The sequence below is a fragment of the Chelonoidis abingdonii genome, chromosome 1 (assembly GCF_003597395.2).
Source record: "Chelonoidis abingdonii isolate Lonesome George chromosome 1, CheloAbing_2.0, whole genome shotgun sequence".
Classification (NCBI taxonomy): Eukaryota; Metazoa; Chordata; order Testudines; family Testudinidae; genus Chelonoidis; species Chelonoidis abingdonii.
The window spans coordinates 207,159,751-207,182,356 of NC_133769.1; the positions used below are offsets into that span (position 1 = coordinate 207,159,751).

At 42.7% G+C, this 22,606-nt stretch overlaps 1 protein-coding gene across 1 annotated transcript in view; it reads left to right on the forward strand.

Moving 5' to 3' along the window:
* The first annotated feature begins 9,611 nt into the window (after positions 1-9,611).
* The window catches only part of PCP4 (Purkinje cell protein 4), a 71,572-nt gene continuing 58,577 nt past the window's right edge, over positions 9,612-22,606 (forward strand). Inside the window, exon 1 of the mRNA XM_032788799.2 lies at positions 9,612-9,707. Within this exon, the coding sequence (XP_032644690.1) occupies positions 9,699-9,707 (9 nt within the window). The 5' untranslated portion in view covers positions 9,612-9,698. The remainder of the gene's footprint in view (positions 9,708-22,606) is intronic.

Genomic DNA, 22,606 nt, shown 5'->3' on the forward strand with positions numbered 1-22,606 from the left:
AATCTGGTGACCATTCTCACCCTTCCCAAAGATTTCAGAAATGGAGCCACCAGGAGGTAGCTAGAAGAATGAGGAGACGCCAGAAGTGTCCCAGGTCTTTCAGGGAGGTGGTGGTGATGCCCGCTGATAGGGTGATAAAGTTGAGGGAAGCTGGCTGAGGGGAAGATATCTGCAAATTTTCCTAATTGTGTGAAATTCCTAGCCATAAGGTTCACAAAGTACAGAAGAACCCCAAACCAAGGCTCAGTTCAAGTAAGTTCAGATTCACCATACATTTTTTGCACAGCTCTATTCCATAGTAGTTAGTAGCCACTCCCGTACAATACGGTTCATATTGTACCTGGACCTGTACAGGGGACACTACACAGGACTTGTTCCCACAGCCAGGGCCCTGCCTCATCTGTACTGGCCAGCAGAGCTTGCCAGATGAAGAAGCAGTGCTGCCTGCTCTCCAAGAGTGGTATAGGAGCTGCACTTCTCCTGCACACCTCAAAGCTTAAGAGACATTGTGACTTGTTGAGACACAATGTCTCTCAGAGGTCCCACTGGCTACCAGGGGTTTGTCTCCACTTACTGAGGGATCGATGCTTGGCAATTGATCCACAGAGGGTCGATATAGTACAGGGGTTCTTGTGAAGACCTGCTAAATAAACCACTGATCGCTCTCCCATCGACTCTGGTACTCCACCGGAACGAGAAGCATAAGATAAATTGATGGGATCATTTCTCCCGCTGACCCAGTGCAGTGTAGTCACCGCAAAAGGTCGACCTAAGCTATGTCAACTCGAACTACGTTATTCAGGTAGCTGGAGTTGCGTAACTTAGGTTGACTGTGCCCTGTTGTGTAAACCTGCCCTGCAGAGAAAGGTTGGTATAGCCTGCTAGCTGGGCTTATCTCAGTCTGATTCTATACATGAGTGTGTGCGTGTAGACCAACCCCAACATGAAGAAATTCCGGAATTTCTGAGACTAATAAGAAGCTGGCAGCTCAATAATGTCTGCTAGACCTGCTGAGATGCTACAATGGATTTCTGCAAAAAATAGCAGGCCTGTTTCGGATGCAGGGTGAAAGAGGGAGATATATTTACCTTAACTTTTACAGACAGAAAAGTATGTGAGTTTGGTTTGAGATTTGGAGAATTTCTTACTTTTAGTATAATTAGGAGCAGTACTAATTGTTTATATTATGATAGCAACCCAAGGCCTGAACCTGTTGTGCTGGGCCATGTGCAAACACAGAAAGGAGCAAATCCCTGTGCTGGAAGGCTTGCAATTTAATAACACAAACATATGAAGGATAGAGGAAGGGGATACACTCACCTCAAGTCAACAGAAAGGTGTGGTCATATCCCTAATTGCATGCCATATGACAATGCTTTTATAAATTCACAGATTGGGTAAATACTAATAAAATACAATGTACCCTGTCTCTAGACAAGAATCATTGGTGTGATGCTCTCTACAATCTAATTTGAAAGGCTGGACTAAGATACCTTTTGTGGTCTAATCAGAAGTCAAGGCTCCACTCTGCAGCCATTTCTTGGGGCAATGTAACAACCCACCGGTAAAATACAACACAAAAGGGATAAATTAATGCTCGTTAGCAATTCCTATTTTATTCAGAGTGATATGCTCTAAAAGAGCAGCCAGCAAATTACTGGCCTTACATGAATCAAATGTATGTTATCCAACACTCATCCTGTATATCAGGTGAAATCATCTGTGTACTATTTCATAACACCATTAAAGTTTTAGCTTCTGAAACTTTAAATACAAAGAGACGGTAAGCTAAATATTTAAGAGAGGCTAGGATTAAATTCCTCTGACCTTCAGGAACTCTTCCTAGTAATTTACAATAGATGAGTTTACTTACTACTTGAAAAAGAAAAACACATACAAATCAGGGTTAATTAGTTTTACATTAGAGAATAAAACTATTTGTTAACCAACCATGATCCATATTTCATTAACCTGCAAAGTTTGTTCTAAAAGAGAGTTTCTACTTTACTCCGAGCTAAATTTACCTGACTTTTTATGATTATTTCTATGAATGTTGTATTTTTGGTTCAGCCAGATCACATTGTGATATATCACATAAGGCTTTATGGTACAAATTACATATCCAATGACCTGGATTTAAGGGATGGGATTTTCAGAGGGAATTACTGCTGGCATTCTCTGCTCCCATTACAGTCCGTGGGAGACTAAGAACATAAGAATGGCCATCCTGGGTCAGAACAAAGATCCATCTAATCCTGTATCCTGCCTTCCGACAGCAGTCAATGCCAGGTATCCCAGAGGACATGAACAGAACAGGCAATCACCAAGTGATCAATTCCCTGCTGCCCACTCCCAGCCTCTGGCAAACATAGGCTAGGGACACCGTCCCTGCCCATCTTGACAAATAGCCATTGATGGATCTATCCTCCATGAATTTATCAAATTCTTTTTTGAATTCTGTTATAGTCTTGGCCTTCAAAACATCCTCTGGCAAAGAGTTCCACAGGTTGACTGTGCATTGTGTGAACAAATACTTTCTTTTGTTTTAAATCTGCTGCCTATTAATTTCATTTGGTGACCTTAGTCCTTGTGGTACGAGAAGGAGTAAATAACACTTCCTCATTTACTTTCTCCACACCAGTCATGATTTTATAGATCTCTATCATATTCCCCCTTACTCGTCTCTTTTCCAAGCTGAAAAGTCCCAGTCTTATTAATCTCTTTTCATATGGAAGCTGTTCCATACCCTTTTTGTTGCCCTTTTCTGTACCTTTTCCAATTCCAATATATCTCTTTTGAGATGGGGCAGCCAATTCTGCATGCAGTACTCAAGATTTGGGCATATCAGAGATTTATATAGAGACAACATGATATTTTCTGGCTTATTCTCTATCTCTTTCTTAATGATTCCCAACATCTTGTTCGCTTTTTTGATTGCCGCTGCACATTGAGTAGATGTTTTCAGAGAACTATCCAGAATGACTCCAAGATCACTTTTTTTGAGTGGTAACAGCTAATTTAGACCCCATCATTTTATATGTATACTTCAGATTATGTTTTCCAAGGTGCATTACTTTGCATTTATCAACATTGAATTTCATCTGCCAATTTGTTGCCCGGACACCCAGTTTTATGAGATCCCTTTGTAACTCTTTGCAGTCTGCCTGGGACTTAACTATCTCAAGTAGCTTTGTATCATCTGCAGATTTCGCCACCTTACTGTTTACCCCTTTTCCCACATCATTTATGAATATGTTGAATAGGACTGATCCCAGTACAGATCCCTGGGGGACACCACAATTTACCTCTTTCCATTCTGAAAACTGACCATTGATTCCTACCCTTTGTTTCTTATCTTTTAACCAGTTACCAGTACATGAGAGGACATTCCTTCTTATCCCATGACAGCTTACTTTGCTTAAGAGCCTTTTGGGGAGGTTGGAAGCCGCGGCCAACACATCCCGTACCTGCGCCACTTTCTGCCGCCCCCATTGGCCTGGGACGGTGAACCACGGCCAGTGGAAGCCACAGTCGGCCGAACCTGCCGACGTGAAAGATAAAAAAATTGGCCCAGCCCATCAGGGTGCTTATCCTGGTGAGCCACGTGCCAGAGGTTGCCAACCCCTCTTCTAGTAGATTGGTGAGGCATGATTTCTCTTTACAAAAACCATGTTGACTCTTCCCCAGCAAATTATTTTCATCGATGTGTTTGATAATTCGGACTCCTACTGTCTTGAATGGGAACAAATAAGCCAGCTCTTAGTGCCTTGGAAAACCCTTCCCAGAATATACAAAATACTGTAGATGGTTTCATTGCAATGATTCAGAATAGGGAACTATGTCTCTGTCATATACACATATATAATTCACGGTTTGAGTTAATGTAACGCCGACAGATTCTGGTCATTGGCAGGTGGTATTGAACCTGTGGCCTCTGGAGCTTAGTGCATGAATCAAAAGCCATATGGCTGTTAGCTAAGACTCTAGAGTAGATTTATTTATTGCTCTCTAAGTGGTCTCAGTATCCCTAGATGGGACAGAGCACCACACCCAGGAAGAGTGTGGGTTACATACTTCCCCTAGCTGAGGAAACACGTCCCAAGCTTCAGAGTCTTCCCAGTTGAAATCCTGGATGAGCCACCACTTGTAACACTGACAGATCCTGGTTGTCGGCAGATGGGCTTAAATCTGGGGTTTCTGGAGCTTAGTGCATGAGCCTCTACTGTATGAGCTAAAAGCCATATGGACCCTTAGCTAAGGCTGTAGAGCAGACTCATTAATCTCTCTCTAAGTGGTCTCAGCGTGACTAGATGGGACAGAACACCACACCCAGGAGGTATGTGGGTTATATTCATCTGTTACAAGTATTATTGTCTTAATATCTTTAAAAAAGTACTAATGGTCACAGGGAGAGGATATTCTAGCATAGGCTGTGGGAAATCTGGGTCTAAGGTAAGGTTGTGGACTCTTAAACCACAATATCATCATTAAATGAAAGGAAATACCCAAACTAGACAGCATTATTGCTGTTATAAATCATTGTAACATAATGCTTGAAGCAAACAAAAGAATTTTTTTCCCCTGTGTGGCAAATGAGGTGGATGTGAAAAACCAGGAATTTCCATTAGTCAGATTGGGGTTCCATTAGTCAGAAGGGTTGCTTTAATTTTCTGCTCTGCTTTCTAATTTAAAAAAATGTACCAGTAGTTATAAAAATCACACTCACCAACAGGAGCTGTTCTGCTGGTACTATATCATTTCAGGCCTTGTTTCCTTTGTGCTAGTAAATATACCACTTTCCTGTTGACCACCCTCTCTTGGCTCCCTGGTCTCTCTTTCCCAGCCATTCCTCCTTGTGCAAAGAGATATTATATTACAAATATGGGAGTGGCCATGCTAATAAGATGATGTAATGCCAGTGTGGCTATGGCTGTGATGGGCCTCTGAGTACATCTGCTATGAGTAGCTAATTCTAGAAGCCTGAGCAGACCCAGGCTTCTGCATCTCAAACTGATTGGTGCAGATTATAAAGGCGCTGTCTGTGCTTCTTTTCAAGCAGCTTGATTTCTCAATGACTACTACTTTAGAGAGGCTAAAATAAAAAAGCATAGTAGTTTCCAGGCTTTCCAGTCCCAAGCATTCATATCATGAGTCAGGCCTCAAAAGTCAGAAGATTTAAAAATAAATAAATAAATAAATAGATGTCATGTTCTTTTTATTTTCTTTCTGGTGTCTGAGCCTTTACGGTGCTCATGTTTTCAAGCTTTTCTCCACAACCACAGTGGTTAGAAACTTCCTTAACGATCCTCTGTCTTCCTGCAATGTGCTGATTCATCCCCAGGCACAGGAATCCCATGGGAAAATAGTATACGATCATGTAATTAAAGACTATTATAATGCATACACACAAGGGGGTGGGCATTAAGGTTGGCCAGGAAATTCTGGGATTTCCTAACTTTTCAGCGTTTGGCTTTGCAAACTTAACATTCTTTTAATGTAGTTTTTTGGTATGTAATTATTATTTATACAGCACCAAATATACTAGATACTTCTCAGGACAAATAGAATGGCAAGGTTCTTGTGCCTTGCCTTTCTATTTTTGTCCCGTGAACAGCTTCAGACAAAACAAAGGAGCTCTACAGCATAGGCAGCAGCAGCTCTTCTGAAGCCACTGCCCATCTGAGGAGAAAGAGCAAGCAGAACAGTAACCAGACCAAGACTTTACTTTATTGAGATCAGGAGGAAGAATGCTAATAGCCACAGCCACCACATTAAGGACACTAGACTGTCCAGGGGAATGCAACTACTGTGCCACCATAATAATGCAGCTTCCCCTCCCCTTGTTCCTGGCCAAATCAGCTTGTCAGGGGTTGGGAGAAAAAGGATTCTGACCCTTTCCCTCTGTGGAGAGGTGAACACTGGCAGCTCGATAGTGTACTTCAACACCCTGACTGCTGAGGCTCTTCTTGGTGACCATCCTTTGCACAGGGTATATGTGAAAGGGAAAGAGACACATTTGCACCCTGTTCCTCTCTTGTGCACTGACAATCATGATGATCTTGTCCTAAATGTCTTCTTATTCAAAAACACACTTTCATGAGCAGTTAAACGGTGAAGGTTCTCAGGTGAGGCTGAGGAGAAATCCTTCATTTCTACATGTTGTTGACAACCTGATGCTTTTTTTTTTTTTTTTTTAAATTCAGAGTAGAAAGAAACAAACACGGAACATGAAGACTTTGTCCTTAACTTTCCCAGTACCAGTAAAATGAAGTAGGGAAAGAGGTATACTTTTAACTTCATCCTTTTCCCAAACTTCGAAGAATAACTGCCGAGCATCTTTTCAAACACATTAATTCCTTTGCCTGAACAGAGATTGAATATTCTAAACTGATAATTAATATGCCTTTTACATTTTAATTAAAAAGTTAACTGCCACGGGTAAGTGCCAGGTAGTATTTGAATGCTGGGTATTTTCAAATACTCTCTTCTGCCATAAGCAACCAGTCAGAGTGGAGACAAGGAAGCATTATTTATGTTTCTAAAGGTTTAGGGGACTTATAATGACTGAAGCTGGACATTGCTGAGGGACACGCAGGTTATCAGAGAGCAGATATCTACTTGTTACCTGCGTCACTATTTTCTAGGCTGACCTAGAAACAGAGTTTTATATTTTGGGTTTTTTTTAGGAAGGGGAGATGATTCATATTATACAGTAAGCTCTATCCCACATGTCTCCTGATGTAAGACTGTCAATTTTCCAAATTGCGTCTGATTCTTTTGTGACATTGACAGTTGTGGGACTCTGCTGTAACCATTGACTCATTTCCCTTGCATGGGCCCAGAGGTTACACTGCAACTTAAGGTCCCAAGTGATTAAAGCTTATTTTATATTTTAAGCCATTCACCCCTTTGAAATTTGGTTTATTTTTATATTTTTCATGTTTTAATTGGGTAAGCTACCGGGTAAATCTGGATGACCAGTCTCAAATCATACAGTGATTGGAGATATGCGTGTTAAACCCCTCACTATTAAGGAATTAATTAAAGCCTATAATTATAGTATGCACAGAGAAATTAAGCAGAGCTCCAAATTCCATTCTCTACACCTTCCCTTTTGTGAGACACATACCTTCTTCAAACAAAAGCCTTCTTGTCTGAAGTTCCCATGTTTGGTTTCAGCCCCAAAGTGATTTTTTTTTTAAAGAAAGTTTGAACAAAATTGGTTCAGCTGCTCTTGAGTTTATTTAGCAAGAAAGCATGAAAACGCAAAGAAGAATGTTTTCCCCATATGTGCCAATCTGAAATTTTGTGCTGAGCTTGGATAACTCTTCTGTCTTGTTTTTCAGTTGCCATTAAAATACAGTTCGATGCTAAAAAGTGACTATAAAAAACAGCACATGGAGTTTGATAGCTATTGTCTCTCATTGACTTCATGTTAAAATGCACTCAGTTACTAGCCATGCAAATTCCACTGGGTTCTGAAAATCAAACAAGATTCCAGCCAACTTACATATCATCACTAGTTATAAAAGTGCTCCAGACCAGTGAGCCCTTTAGTTGCACATGTGTAACGTGTTGTCTTCCAATTAGCCCCTACTCACATGTGCATAATATAATTGCCTTCACACTGTTGCATATGTGAAAGTCATTGGAAGTTAGTGAACTCTGCTATTGATGATGGACAAAATGGAACAGAATACAGCTCACGCTCTCTTAGCTGCGTTGTGCTTACAGGCAGTGGTGGATTAACAAATTTGGTGCCCCTAGGCCCTCAAAAAATTGCCGCCCCCTCAGCTCACCTCTGCTCCGCTGCGGTAAGCCTGGGAGGGAGAGGGGAGAAGGGGAGTTGTGGCATGCTTGGGGGATGGCAGCGGTGGAGTGGAGGTGAGCTGGGGCAGGGAGCAGTTCCCTGCCCCCTCACCCCCAAGAGTCATTCCCTGCACCCACCGGCCCCAGCTCACCTTTGCTCTGCCTCCTCTGATCGTGCCACTACTTGCTTCGCCTTTCCTCCCAGCGCTTTCGCGTGGCAAGCCTGGGAGAGAGTGGGGAGAAGGGGAGTTGCACTATGCTCGGAATGGCAGTGATGGAGCGGAGGTGAGCTGGGGTGGGGAGTGGTTTATGCCCCCCCCCGGGTTACTCCCCATGCCGCAGGCCCCAGCTCACCTCTGCTTTGCCTTCTCCAAGTGTGCTGCTACTTGCTTCTTCCTCCCTCCCAGCACTTTCGTGTGGCAAGCCTGGAAGGGAGGTGGAAGGAGGGAAGCACGGCATTTCTGGGGGAGGAAGCGGGCCGGGGATTTGGGGAAGGGGCAGAGTTGGGGAGGATTCATGAGCAAATTTGCTGCCCCTGCAAATTTGCCACCCTAGGCCTAGGCTGCTGTTTACAGGATTAATGGGAATAAAAAGCAGTAAGGCCCAGAACCACAAAAATACGTAGGCAACTAAGTCACACTTTTAGGCTGCACTGTGATCCACAAAACTCCGACTGTACCCTGTAGGTGGCCACATTCCCTCACTGCCTACATTTCTGCCTCTGAGCATGTGCACTGCTGCCACACTTTAGGCATCTGGGTGCCTGCCTCTAAGCATGAGCCACAAACCGGGGGAGAGAGTTGTTTGGCTTGGCTGCCTAACTGGCATGTGGGGCCTATCTGGTAGGAAGCCTCTGACCACGCCTACTGGATTGGGTTCCATTCAAAATCTGACAGGAAAAGGATGTGGTGGTGATAGCTAACTTATAATATTTAACCCAGTGGTTGGAGCACACTGGAAAAATACTTAGAGAGTCATTGGACAGAAAGAGGGTGAGAATGACTTGTGTAGCCTGGTGGTTAGGGCACTTATGTGAAAGACCCAGTGTCCAGTCCCCGGCTCTTATGATTTTTTAATTACTTATCCACAGTGGAAAAGTTTCAGCAGCACAGCTTGTGGGAGCCCCACATCAGAATATCCCATAGCTCAGCGGTTAGAGCACTTTCCTGAGAGCTGTAGGAGACTCCTCTTCAAATCCTTTCTCCCTCTCAGTCAAAGGGGGGAATTGATCCTAGCTCTCCTACATCCCATACGTGTGTTCTAACCATTGGGCGATAAAAGTTATAAGATGGGCACAACCACTAACTGCTTTGTGTGCAATGAGGCAGACGCCTAAGTCATTCTTCCAAGAAACACACAGAAAAGCTGGGTATGAGCAGGAAGTATGCGACTGTAATGAATATATACATATACAAATATGGGACAGCACAGACACTCTTCTTCTCAGGAATACTGATTTATAAACTGGTTTGCTGTCTCCTCAATCCTTTTCTTACAGATTATATGTTTTTGAATATTTTCATTTGTCTCTAGGTGAGATAGTTGCATCTTACAATTAAAAGAAACATTTCATACTCACTATGTTTTCCATTCTCATCACATATTTTCCCCTTATCAATGATCCTGAACTATGAACATTCCATTTAGTTGGAATGACCCAACCTGGAGTTTGAATCTGCTTTTCAGTTTGTACCACTAGGTGGCCCTTTGTGCTCTCGGATGCATGCTGAGGAGTTCAGCAGGTGAATACATCTTATTGGTTTACTAGCGGCATGATGCCACTGGGCAGCCCTTTTTAAGAGAAAAGCCAGGAACAGTGGAAAGAGCTTTTGTACAGTCTTCCTGTTGTGAAGAAGTGGAAATCTGTCAGCTGTCATTTCAAAACAAACATGAGTGAGGTGAGTGGATAAACCTATTATCTGGAGAGAGAGATGTAGGTATCTGAAGCAGGAATAACACCAGTAAGGGGGAAATGCAGCTTAAGAACAATCAGATGAGTTTTTTTAAAGTCAATTTAAATCAACTATGGAATGAAAAGTTTGAGAAATGAAGACATTCGTAACTGAGTAAATTAATGAATACATATAGTTAACAGGATTATATAATGCTTTGTTTGAATGTGTAAAGCACCCAGAGCTAAATATTGTACTTACTCTTATAAATAAGATTGTTTGGAAATGACCAGGTAGTTCTTATTTTTTTATTTAACTAAAAACAGAATGAGATCACACTGTACCTCTTAGTATAGCCCGCAGACATATGAAACATCTGATCTCTGGGTGTGAAATATGAAATACATCAGTTTGTAACAAAGATTATTATTAATTCTTGTTATCTATTACTAAGTATAGCTCTATAGGTGTGCATTGTACTTTGGAGATATTAAATAAGACAAGCTTGATCATCTTTTAAGGTTTCATTTTATGTTTTTGTTCAATGTAGAAGAAGTGAGCTGAGAGGTCAGTGGTGCAAAAATTAAATAATAAAGTATAAACCTCATTTGAAAAATGTCTTGTTTGTAGTTTGCCAGTGATATGAACTGGGTAGTTATTGTCCTGGGAAAGATTACATCTACACTTGTCCTTATAACCAGCAAAGGAAAAATGCAAATAACATCAAGCATGAAAGGACCTTTGTGTATTTCGAAAAAGAAAGCTGAAAATTCAGTCACTATACTTACTCTATTTGCAGTAAAAGAGTTTGGCAGTGACAAGCCAATATTTTTATTTTTAAAAGTGTATTCATTCCAAATATCGGGCAGGTTCAGCTAGTAGAACCCTGATTACTATAGTTCAGCTCTTTACCTCATCCCAAATCAATTGAGCTAGTTGTAATTATGTCTTACTTAGCACTTATTTTTGGAGGTTTCTTTTCTATCACTGTCTTTTTTGACAGATGGATGTTCCTTTCTTGGCAGTCAGGGTAAAATTAACAACCACACAAAATATGTTTCTGCTTATGGCTATTGCTATGTTTTCTACCACATCTTAAATGACTGACTTGTGATATAAACACAATGAGGAGACATAAGGAGAGATGTAGAATGGTGGTCTTTGCAAAAGGGTCATATGGCAGGCATATTTCCATTTCCATTATGCATACCTGAACAGGCTAAGAAATGGGAAATCCTCATCATGTGTTCCTGCTATGTGTAATGTACATAGAATACTGAGATAAGGCACCCGTAACTCCTCAGCTTTTCATCTGCTGATTGGATGTCTACATTGAATAAACTGGATACAGTTCATATTGTAGCTTTTATATACAAAGTGTCCATTTGTCATATACATTATCAGAAATACTTTTTCTGCTGTGGCATCATTATTCTGGTAAAATGTTAACTTTTCCTAACATAAAACAATGACAGGTTGATTATTATTGTCTATATCTGTATCATGCCAATGCAGTTTTGTATTACATTGCCATTTCAGCAGCTGTTCATATAGTAGTTCATAGTGCAATAGTTTACATTAGGTTCCCCTCTTTGACGTAACCTCTTTTTTTTCTAATCAAGGAGCTAAGAGTTCTCATGAGCATCAAAGTCATCACATCTACACAACAACAGGGATCCCATATTTTTATTAATATACTTACCTGTCCCACACAAAATAGCACTTCTAGCAAGTCCCCATCACAGAGGATACTGCTTTCCTTCCCAGTACATTTCTCAAGCCCCTGCCAAGTATCTGTTTAACAGTTTTTAACTCTTATCATTGATGCTTTGAGGGACAGAGCTGCTGTTATTGTCATACAGAAGATGATGGAGCACTTATTTCACAAACTGCACTAGGGAAGAATGCCTTTAATTATTCTTTAGTTGATTATTTCCCTCTCAGGACAGAAAAACAAATGGAGCAGCCCAGGTTATCTTAACCAGAAGGGCTCTGGTTAAAAGAACTGAGGCAAAAAGAAAGATTGTCAGAAGACAATCACTTTAATTGTCTGAGTGTGCAGTGTTTAGACTCCTGAAGTGGCTCCTGATGGAGTTTGTCTCAAACATAGTAACTGGAAATGTTTAAGATATATATTTGCACCAGATCGTTTTGTTATCCACCACGAAACCAGAGGATAATATGAATGAAAAGCCAGACTCAAATATGGCTGTCAAATATCCAGAAGTGGGAGAGGGAAAGCAGGTAGGATGTTGAGGATGGTCCAGTGATTGTATTTTTTATGCTAATCGTTATCACACTGTTAGTGGAGCTTAGAATGCAGACTTAGAGACATACGAACATAAGAACATAAGAATGGCCGTACTGGGTCAGACCAAAGGTCCATCCAGCCCAGTATTCTGTCTGCCGACAGTGGGCAATGCCAGGTGCCCCAGAAGGAGTGAACTGAACAGGTAATGATCAAATGATCTTTCTCCTGCCATCCATCTCCCCTTAACTGAACAAAAATGACACCCTTCAAACCCTATTTGCTGCACCTTGTTTTATTTTTTCATATTACTGCTGCACAAAAGTCATCAGTTTTGTTTCCCCTTTCTGGCCACATCATTATAAATCAACTCCTGAAAAAAGCCGAGGAGCATAAAATAGTCGTCAATGTGATCATGCCATTTTTTAATTTCTCTACATTTAACTTGGTTTTGGGGGGAAGAGATAGAGGTTTTAAAGAAAAAAGCAACAAGGCTTTACTGTGGAATATTGACAACTGCAAATTTGTTTATGACACTAAGGGGTAGATCCACAAAAGGATTTAGGCACCTAACTGCCACTTTAAGTTCCTAAATCAAAATTTAGATCCTCAACATTCCTGCACAGCTGCTGCCTAAATTTCCATCACTGAGCATGCACACAGCTACCTATGTACTGATGCCCAGTACCTAGCTCCTGCCTAAGAACCAATGGGATTCACAAACTAGGCCTTCTCCCACCTATCTTGCTTGCTCACGAGTCACCTTAGGCCGGATATGTCTACACTGCAATTAGACATCCTCAGATGGCCTGTGCCAGCTAACTCAGGATTGTGGGGTTCAGGCTAAGGTGCTGTTTAATTGTTGTATAGACATTCTGGTGCAGGCTGGATCCCAGGCTGTAGTACCCTGCAAGGTGTGAGGTTCCCAGAACTTAGGCTGCAGCCTGAGCCCAAACATCTACACTGCAATTAACAGCCCCTTAGCCCAAGCCAGTGTAGTGTAGACATACCCTGTGAGTACATCTACTGGACTGGTCCCCAGAAAAAACAGGAAGCAGTGGTTGTGCCCCCGTTAATTCTCATTGGTCATGACATTCACCCAGGATGTGTGAGACTGGGGTTCATAATTTCTACTCTGCCTGATGGGGAGCGGGGATTTGAATGGAGGTCTCCCACCTTCTATAGCAGGGATGGGCAAACTTTTTGCCATGAGGGCCACATCTGGGTATGGAAATTGTATGGCGGGCCAGGAATGGTCACAAAATTGGGGGTTGGGGTGCAGGAGGGGGTAAGGGTTCCAACTAGGGGTGTGGGCTCTGGAGTGGGGCTGGGGATGAGGGGTTGGGGGTGCAGGAGGGTACACCAGGCTGGGAACTAGGGGTTTGGAAGTCAGGAGGGGGATCAGGGCTGGGGCAGGTTGTTGGGACGCGGGAGGTGGTCTGGGGTGCAGGCTCCAGGCAGCGCTTACCTCAAGCAACTCCCAGAAGCAGCAGCATGTGCCTCATCTGGCTTCCATGCGGAAGCACAGCCAGGCAGCTCTGCATGCTGCCCCATCAGCAGGCGCCACCCCTGTAGGGTAGGGTGGGAGCTTGAGGCCCAGATTAAAACATCTAGAGGGCCGGATGCAGCCCCCGGGCCATAGTTCACCCACCGCTGCCCTATAAGGAGAGTCCTAACCACTGAGATCCAGGGCAGAGTCCTTTCATCTTGGTTCTTGAAGCTGCTCCACTCTGCATGGAAATACTTAACCGACAAAGTGGGTATTCACCCACGAAAGCTCATGCTCCAATACGTCTGTTAGTCTATAAGATGCCACAGAACTCTTTGCTGCTTTTACAGATCCAGACTAACCCCTCTGATACTTAACTATAGAATGGAGCAGAGACTGGAACTGGACTCCCCCATATCCCAGGGGAATGTCTTAACCACTGGGATATGGAAGCACTTGTGCTTGCTCTCTCTGGCCCAATGAATATTTAAGTATCATACAAAGTGGGATTGAGCTTGCCATAGGGCACTGTTTAGGGCATTCCTGTGGGAGACCTGGTTCAAGTCCTTGCTCCATAGCAGGCAGAGTTGGGATTTAAACCCATCTCCCACAGCGTGGGTGTGTGCTCAAACCACTGGCACATACAGGGGGTTTCAGTGCTGCCGCCTGCCTTCTCAGGTTTTTTTTTGTGTGTGAAAGGTCTGACCTGGCGTAAGCACCTAACTCCAGGAGCAGGTTCATGGCTGTGAATCCTGAGCAGCAATAGGCACCACTGAGCGGTGGGGCTTAGGCCACACACCATTCAGCCGCATTTTTTATTGGCTAGCTTAGACAGCTCCCTGCTCAGTGTGGAGGCTTTTGTGCATTTCATCCGGAGGCGCCTAACTCTCCCCATGCATTGTATCGGGAGCCTGGACATATAATTTGAGGCTTAGGATTCCACCAGGCAGCACAGACTGCCCCCCACAACTTCCCAGTGCCCCATACAACCCCCCACCCCACAGCCCAGCATACCCACCCCCTCTGCACAAAGCCCCCCCACAATCCCCCACAGAGGTCCATTTTCCCAAGCCTTGTCCACCGCCCACACTCACTGGCCTCACTGGGAGGTGATGTTGTCAGCTGGGCTGAGCAAGGAGCCCTCCATCTGCCCCTCAGCCAGCCCCACTCTCTGTCAGGACCCAGGAGCAGCAAAATTTGAATTTGTAGGGCCCCTGGAATACTAGCACCCTTAGGCATATGTCTAGTGTGCCTAATGGGAAATCTGGCCCTGGAGGTGGGATTTTTCAAAAGTACCTAAGCAGGATAGGTGTCTAAGCCGCACCGATTTCCATGGGAGTTCAGCACCTAACCTGCTTAGGCACTTTTGAGAATCCCACTGGGCACCGACCTATTTACATCTCTAGGCACCTAAATGCCTTTTGTAAATCTGTCCCCAAATACTTGTTCAATAAGGGCCTGATCGTTGGCTCAATGGGAGCTTGTCAGTTGTCTCCAATGGGTTTTGGTCAGGCCCTAGAGGTTTAGTCTGAGTTCCTTAGAGTTTTCCAGCTCTTTACTGTTAAATAGAGCTGGTCAAATAATGACAAAAAATTGTAAATAAATGATTCACAGAAAAATGCCAAAATACATGAGATAAATTATTCACACTGAAGAGTTCTGAATAGCCCTACCATTGAGCCTTTAGACTCAAATCTGGCATAAACCTGACACACATCAGTGGAATCATAGCATCTCATCACAGACATTGAATTATGTGACACATCATGGGCAGTGTCTGGTCATGCCGACATTTTCTTCTGGCATGAGGGTTCACTGGAGACAGTTCATCACATGGTTTTTACAACAGTCACGGACACATTTGTCTCCAGTATTAAATGTGAGGCTGTTAGGAATCTGAGATCCAGACCTAGGCATGAGCAGAAGTCTCCCATTAAAGGTCATGCAAGATGTTGCAGTCCCCCAAAACATGAGCACTGTCATTCAGTCCTGCTGCTGTTTCTGTGATGAAGCGTTAGCTGAAGTAAGTGTGGCAGCTTGGAAACCGCTTTAGCAGGGATTTGTCTTGATGATGTTTTAAAAAGACATATAAAGGACCGGACTGAGGCTGGCCCTGTCCAGGTACAGAAGGTGAGAGAGCTAGAGTACAAGGAGCCTTCCTTTTCTTATATGCTTGCAACAGCATGGTTAGAGCTGGGTGAAATTTTTCGGCCAAAATGGTTTTGGTGAAAAATGCAGATTTGGTGATACAAAGGGTGTTGTGAATTTGTGTCTATTTTGCCAAATTGTTTTGGTCAACCTCCCCCTTCTCTCTGTCACAACAACAACAACAACACACACACAGAAGAAAAAAACAAACATTTAATTTTGACATTTTCCAAACAAAATGTTTTGATTTTTTTGTTCAAAACAACTTTTTGTTTCAAAAATCCCTTAATTTTATTTAAAAAATATTAAAAGCTTACAGGTGGTTAAAATCAAAACAAAATGTTAAAATTTTGCTGAAAGAAAACATTTAGTTTGACCCAAAATTATTCTTTTTCCAGTTAGAGCCAAAATGTTCCCTTCCTCCAATTTTATATAATTGCTAGCAAACTAAAAAAATCCATTATTTTCCCAGATCGAAGCATAATCCAGGCATGGAACTCAAACACTAGAGTGGAAACTAACCTCCCTGAAGGAACTGAAAGGACAGGGCCGTGATATCTTAACCCCTCCACAATGCCTAGCAAAACTGGGTGTGCATGGGGAAAGGGAATATATGCTGCCTCCTTCCCTTTTAATGATTGAACTTGCACTGTGTGAAGATCCAGGAGGAAATCTGGCTGAGCTGCTAAAATTCTCTGGGGCCTGCCGTCTGCAATTTATTCTTTACACCCTCCCCCCTCAACATCTGCCTCAGAGCAGCAAATTGTCTGTAGCCAAAATCAGGAGAAAATAAATATTTATGCAAACTACAGAGGTAATATAGGGCAGAATTCTGCAGCTGGCATGGATTGGGGATGTGGGGAAGGAAAGCACAGCACTTTTTAATTTTAACTTACACCCATTTATTAGCTGGGTGGCAAACTGCAGCTCAAAAGGGGAGGGAAAAGGGAGAACAGTATGTGTTAGACTTGTCAGTTTGCCTGCTTTCTTCTTCAGTGTGGCATCAGAACATGATCGGGCATCTCTTAAAATATCCCTTAAAAGTTAGAAAATTGGAAGTCAAGTTCTGCTTAAGTTTGAGAGACTGGTGACCATGTAGTTTAAAAAGAAAAGCATGAGTCTTCCTGCCAGGTGTGTAATTACTGCACATTTCAATACCATATAAATGTATTATTACTGAATACATTTAATTAATTAGAGATTTATTACTCGGTTTCATATCTTTCCATTTGCTTGTGACAGAATAACTACAAACTAGTGCAACTCTAAAGGGGAAAAAAAACCCTGACAGATTCCTTCCATGCCTGAGTCTGATGAGGGTTAGTAGGTTATAATGTTGGCAACGGATTAACTGTCATGAAGACACATTATTTTGTAGTCAAGTTTCTGGAAAAGAAGCATTCCATTTAGTAAAAGAATTATGAGGTTTTGAAATTTTATTTTTGTTCTGCATTGGTGTGAAATGGAGCCCTTTTGAAACAAGAGTGAGCAACTAAGCACACAATAGCCCAGTGGTTAGGACTCTCACCTGGTATATAGGAAACCCAACTTCAAACCCCTACTTTGAATCAGGCAGAGCTGGGGCTCTCACCACCCAGATGAGTTCCCTCCCCCATACTATCCTAGGCTACGTCTTCACTCCCAGCTGTATCGGTGGGTAGCAATCGATTGCTTGGGGATCGATATATCGTGTCTCATCTAGACGTGATATATCGATCCCCGAACGCACTTATATCGATTCCGGAACTCCACCAACCTGAACGGAGTTGCGGAGTCGACAGGGGGAGCCGCGGACATTGATCCCGCGCCGTGAGGACAGTGAGTAATTCGATCTTAGATACTTCAACTTCAGCTACGTTATTCACGTAGCTGAAGTTGCGTATCTGAGATCAATTTTCCCCCGTTGTGTAGACCAGCCCCTAGTATCTCTCACTTTCCTGTCAAAACCAGAAATTCAATCCTGGACCTGAGAAACCTCCTAGATGACAACTTTGGTGACATTGATCTGTTTCTGCAACAGCTTCAGTTTTGACTAACTGGCATTTTCTGACAGAAAAACATCTTATAAAAAAATCCCAATCAGCTCTATTTAAAAGAGCAGTTCTTTTTCTCCCAGTTTCTAAATCTTGGGCCTGATCCAGATCTCACTGAAACCTATGGCAAAAAGCCCACTGATTTCAATGGGAACAGGTCAGTCTTTTTATCATAGGGAAAAGTCACCAGCCATTTGCTTACTGATTTGAATAAAATGTATTTGGTTTCTGTGCCACCATTTGCCTGACTTTCTTGTTCCGCTATTATGATGACCAGGAAAATATCTGTCTCCCTCAGAAGAACAAGTGGACTTTACCTATGATCTATAACTGTGAGCTCTAAAGCAGCATTTCTCAACTGGGAGTCTGTATCCCCCTGGGGTGTTTGTGAGCAGGTTTCAGGGGGTCTGTCAAGCACAGCTAGTGTTAGATTCCCTGGGGCCCAGGGCACAAAGCCAAAGCCAGAGCCTCACCACTGAAGCCCAAGTGCCAAGCTGCATAGGGCTGAGGCTGGGTCCCACTGCAGCAAGGCTGAATCTGGGGGGAAGGCCATAAAACTGTTGTTGTGGCACAGATGGGCCAGGGAGTTTTTATAGCATGTTAGGGGAGCCTCAGAAAGAAAAAAGTTAAGAACCCCTGCTCTAAAGAAGAACCTGTAATACCACTAGAACCAGAGTGGGTGGCAAAAGATAGAGCAAGGATTGGCAACCTTTGGCCCACCAGGGCCTGTTTGCTTACATGCTGTGTTCCCAGGTTTGGCCGATCACGGCTCCCACTGGCTGCGGTTCGCTACTCCAGGCCAATGGGGGTTGCGGAAAGCGGCGGCCAACATATCCCTCAGGGCGCAGCCCCCACTGGCCTGGAGCAGCGAACCGCGGCCAGTGGGAGCTGTGATCGGCCGAACCTGCGGACGTGGCAGGTAAACAAATCAGCCTGGCCCACCAGGGTGCTTACCTTGGTGGGCTGCGGGCCAAAGGCTGCTGATCCCTGAGATAGAGAATAGACCCAGGTCCACAACACAGAAAGGGGAAGGGGAGCATTTTCCTTCCAGATAAGAAAACTAGGAGAAAGAAGCATCCAACTGTGTATGTATGTGTGAGACTGTCTTTTTCTTTCTACTATCTTTGTTGCTACAGAGCTGTCACATCATTCTGAGCCCCCATAAACCAATATCCTTATACTGGCTACACTGTCCAGGATGCTCTAATGAAGATGGATAACCTGCAGCCCCTTATCTGAGAGTATTCTACTGATCTTTCTCTCCACTTCTCTTGACAATAAAATAAAAAAAACCATGCTAGTTAAGTTAAAACTCAAACAACATGTATCCAGACATTTGCTTGAAATAGATGTTGAACCTTACCTAAAATTGAGTTCCAGTATTGCCGACTCCCACTTCCAATGCAAAATGACTTTCTATTCTGATTTCTCTTTATCACAGAGATGGAAAAGATCTATTAGATCATGTAGGCCATCTTCCTGCTGAGGCAGGAAAATGGATGGCAGCATCTATGGAAAAGGCTCAAAGCTATGCAGCCACTGAACAGTTACAACTGCAAATGTTTTGTCTAATGGCAAGATCTTGGATCACAACTCTTCCACACACTTGATGTCTGTATGCTTCATAGACAACATTCAAAACTGGTTATCGTATCTCCTCATAGTTCTGGTTTGGGCAAGCTATATGCGTGGGCCAGATCCCCAGCTGGCGTAATATAACACAGCCAATTTACACTAGCTGAGGATCTGGGATATTTATTTCTTTTAATATTTGTCTCAAAAGTTAATTCTGCTAATCACAGGAATTAGAGATAGAAAAACAAAGTAAGTCAGTTAGTTCATTCCCCTGCTGGTACAGAATTGCCCCCTACAGTTTAGTTCCAGTGCTTTTTCCAGTCTTGTTTTAAATGTCTCAGGTAATGGGTCTTTTGCTACACCTCATGGAAAAAGTGTTCTACAATTTAATAGACCTCTAGACCCCCCCCAAGGGTTAAATCCTACTTCGTGATTCAAGCCTGGAATATTCTGGAAGCAGAGTTTAACAAAGAAGTCTTACTGGTTGAAACTCTCCCACACTACAAACTTCATGCATATGTGTGCATGTAAGAGTGGCTTCATTTTCTCATCGTTTGTTAGTCAAATAAAATCTTTAGTAAATTGAAAAGCCAGGACTGGCTTATTGGATTTCACGGACATAACAGGGAGGAGGGAGCTGGAAGGAAAGCTGGAAAAGTTATACACAATAGAAACAAACTTGAAGGGAAGAGGGAGGAATGAGACACTGAGACATACAGTCAAGGAGAGAAAAGGAAGAGCAAATACATTGGATTCCAGGGCCGGCCCACAACATTTTGGCACCTAAGGCGGGGAGTGCAAATGATGCCCCCATGCCCCCTCACTTGGGCCAAAACTTTGAAAAGTCTCAATTCTGCCTTCCTCTAGCACTCCACCATCTCTGTGCATCTAGAGCAGAGAGAATACATATGCACCAGCAGCAGATACAATTTTCTACACTCTGGGTCCTAGTGGTTCCCCCACACAGTCTGGCACCTGAGGTGGATGCCTCAGTTCACCTCATGGTAAGGCCAGCCCTGTTGGATACATAGCACAATTTGAAATGCATATGCAGGAGTGCACATCCTGCACTTAAGCTAGGGCAGCCAAATGCAAGCCAATGTCCCTCCAGTTTAATACTTGGCTGTTTATTACCACTCTTCCTTTAGTTCATCCAATCAGCTTTGCAATCCAGGTGACAGTACTAATAGCCAAGCCAGTTTGAATTATTTTCTTCAGTAAGATTGTGTGAGGCACTCTATCATCAATTCACTGAGTTTGAGGGTTGAACATTTTTTTTGTTTCATGTGAAAGTTCAAACATGTTTGAATCTTGGATATGGGCTTTTTGGCCAGATCCTCAGCTGATGTAGTCTGGAGTAGATGCACCGAAGACAACGGCACAATGTCAGCTCGCATCAGCTGAGGAGCTGGGCTTAAAGATTTAAAATTACAAAAACAGTGTATATTGAAAATAATATGCATTCTGGCAGTACCGTTTGGGGGTTTTCCTTGTAGGCTTCCTCCCCTCCCTCCAGCTGTCTACAAAATTTTAGAAATAGATGGAATATAGAAGCGGATCTAAGCAACAAGAAATAATGAACTTTCATCATACTTGGCCACTGTGCTTTCCTTGTGAAACTCTGAAAGGTACTTTTTTTTTTGCACATTCAATGCAACAATGAACTTATTAAATACCTACATTTATTTTTAAGGAGAAACATAATAGGACTGGTTTTTGTCTGCCTTTCACCATCAGCAGTCATTTTCACCTGTGCAGCGTAGGTATAAAATATCATGATAATTTGATAGCATTTTAAATCCACTTTGCACAGGTGCAAATGACTGCACTAGATACAAGGCAGCAGAGAATGAGGCCCGGTGAGTTTTGGGACCCAGAGGCACACAGATAATGTAAGGTTGAATGCCTGGTACTAGTTTCTTGGCTTTTCTTCAGCTTTGTGTCTATGAATGAGAAAGAGTTGAGTAAGTGAAAATGCTTGACACTACTTCCTGGCAGTCACTATAACCTTACATATCACCCTGTCTATTTTCTTTCCAGCGCAGCAGGGTCACTTCCAAAAGCTTGGCTTCAGTTTAGGCTCACAGAGCCAAGCCAGACAACAGGATTTTGCTTTGACTTGTACATAACTTCAAGCTCTCCAAAGTCTTACTAGCTCAATTTCAATACGTTTGAACAATAAGGGCCAGATTTTCTGTCCATTTATATCTGATTTGTGCCACTCCAGTGTCTCTAAACAAATGTAAAGCCACCCAAGTGGCCAGTTGAAGATTCTCCTTGTATAGGGGAATCATCCAGTGGCATAGAGACAGCAATAATAGCTCTGCATCATCTCTCCATGCAGCTGCCAGCATAAGGATCATGACCAAGGACAAGGGGTCTGGATGCAGTGCACTCACCCTCAATCCCCAGCTTGTGGAATTGCCCCTGTGAAGTCACTGCAGCTGGCATAATCTAGACAAGCCCTGAGGCTGCTCCAAGTTGCTCCTTGTGACTGAACTGGCAGCCTAGACATCAAGAGTGGCAAAGGTGAAATATAGCCACTTTTGCTGCTTCTCCTTGGAGCTGTACTGGATATTGAATAACTTGTCCTGTGGTTTTGGTCCTATGAAAACAGGAAGCCGCATTGTATGACAATCTGAAACTTTCTTCAAATATCATCTGTTCAGACTTTGATTGGTCAGTTACTAGTTGCTAATACAATATATACCGAAAGTTATTGAAATGTACAGTAATGCCTTTTTGTTTTATTTCTGTCTCCGTTGAAATATGTAGGAAGTCCAGGGAGAAAGAAAAGACAAATGTGTTTTCAGTGTACAATTGAAAAAAATACTTTCACTCTTCAGGCATGTGAAGGAGCTAAGTCTGTCTTAATAATGTTAGGATCAATATGTTCAGATATGGTACAATTTGTTGGTGCAAACTTCTGCCATTAATAACTGTACTGTCCCTTGAAGACAGCCTTAAACTAAATTACAGCTGGGTTTGTCTCCTAGCAAATTAAATTATTCTAGATTTCATGGGGGTTTGGAAAATGAAATATGAAGCAAACATCTGTTACAAAAACCCACCAGTATTCATTTGGACTAGGCATGAGCAAAAAGTCTGATACTTATACTTGGATTCGGATACTATTCCAATTTGGGGGGCCTAATAGTTGGGTAATATCAGAACCTATCATCTGACTCCAAATATCAGCTTCTGCATGCCATCCTCCAACAGCCCCAGGTCCCTGATACACTCCCCACTGGACATTACAGTCAATACCATCAAAAGCTGAACAGTCTTGTCTCCAGGCGTTTAACAGAGCTGAGGTATTTTCCTATTAGAGAACCTTCCCTCTAAATGATCTTTCAATTGAAAATATAGTTTCTTTAAAATCAAAAATTTCCACAGAATTTTTTAAATTTTC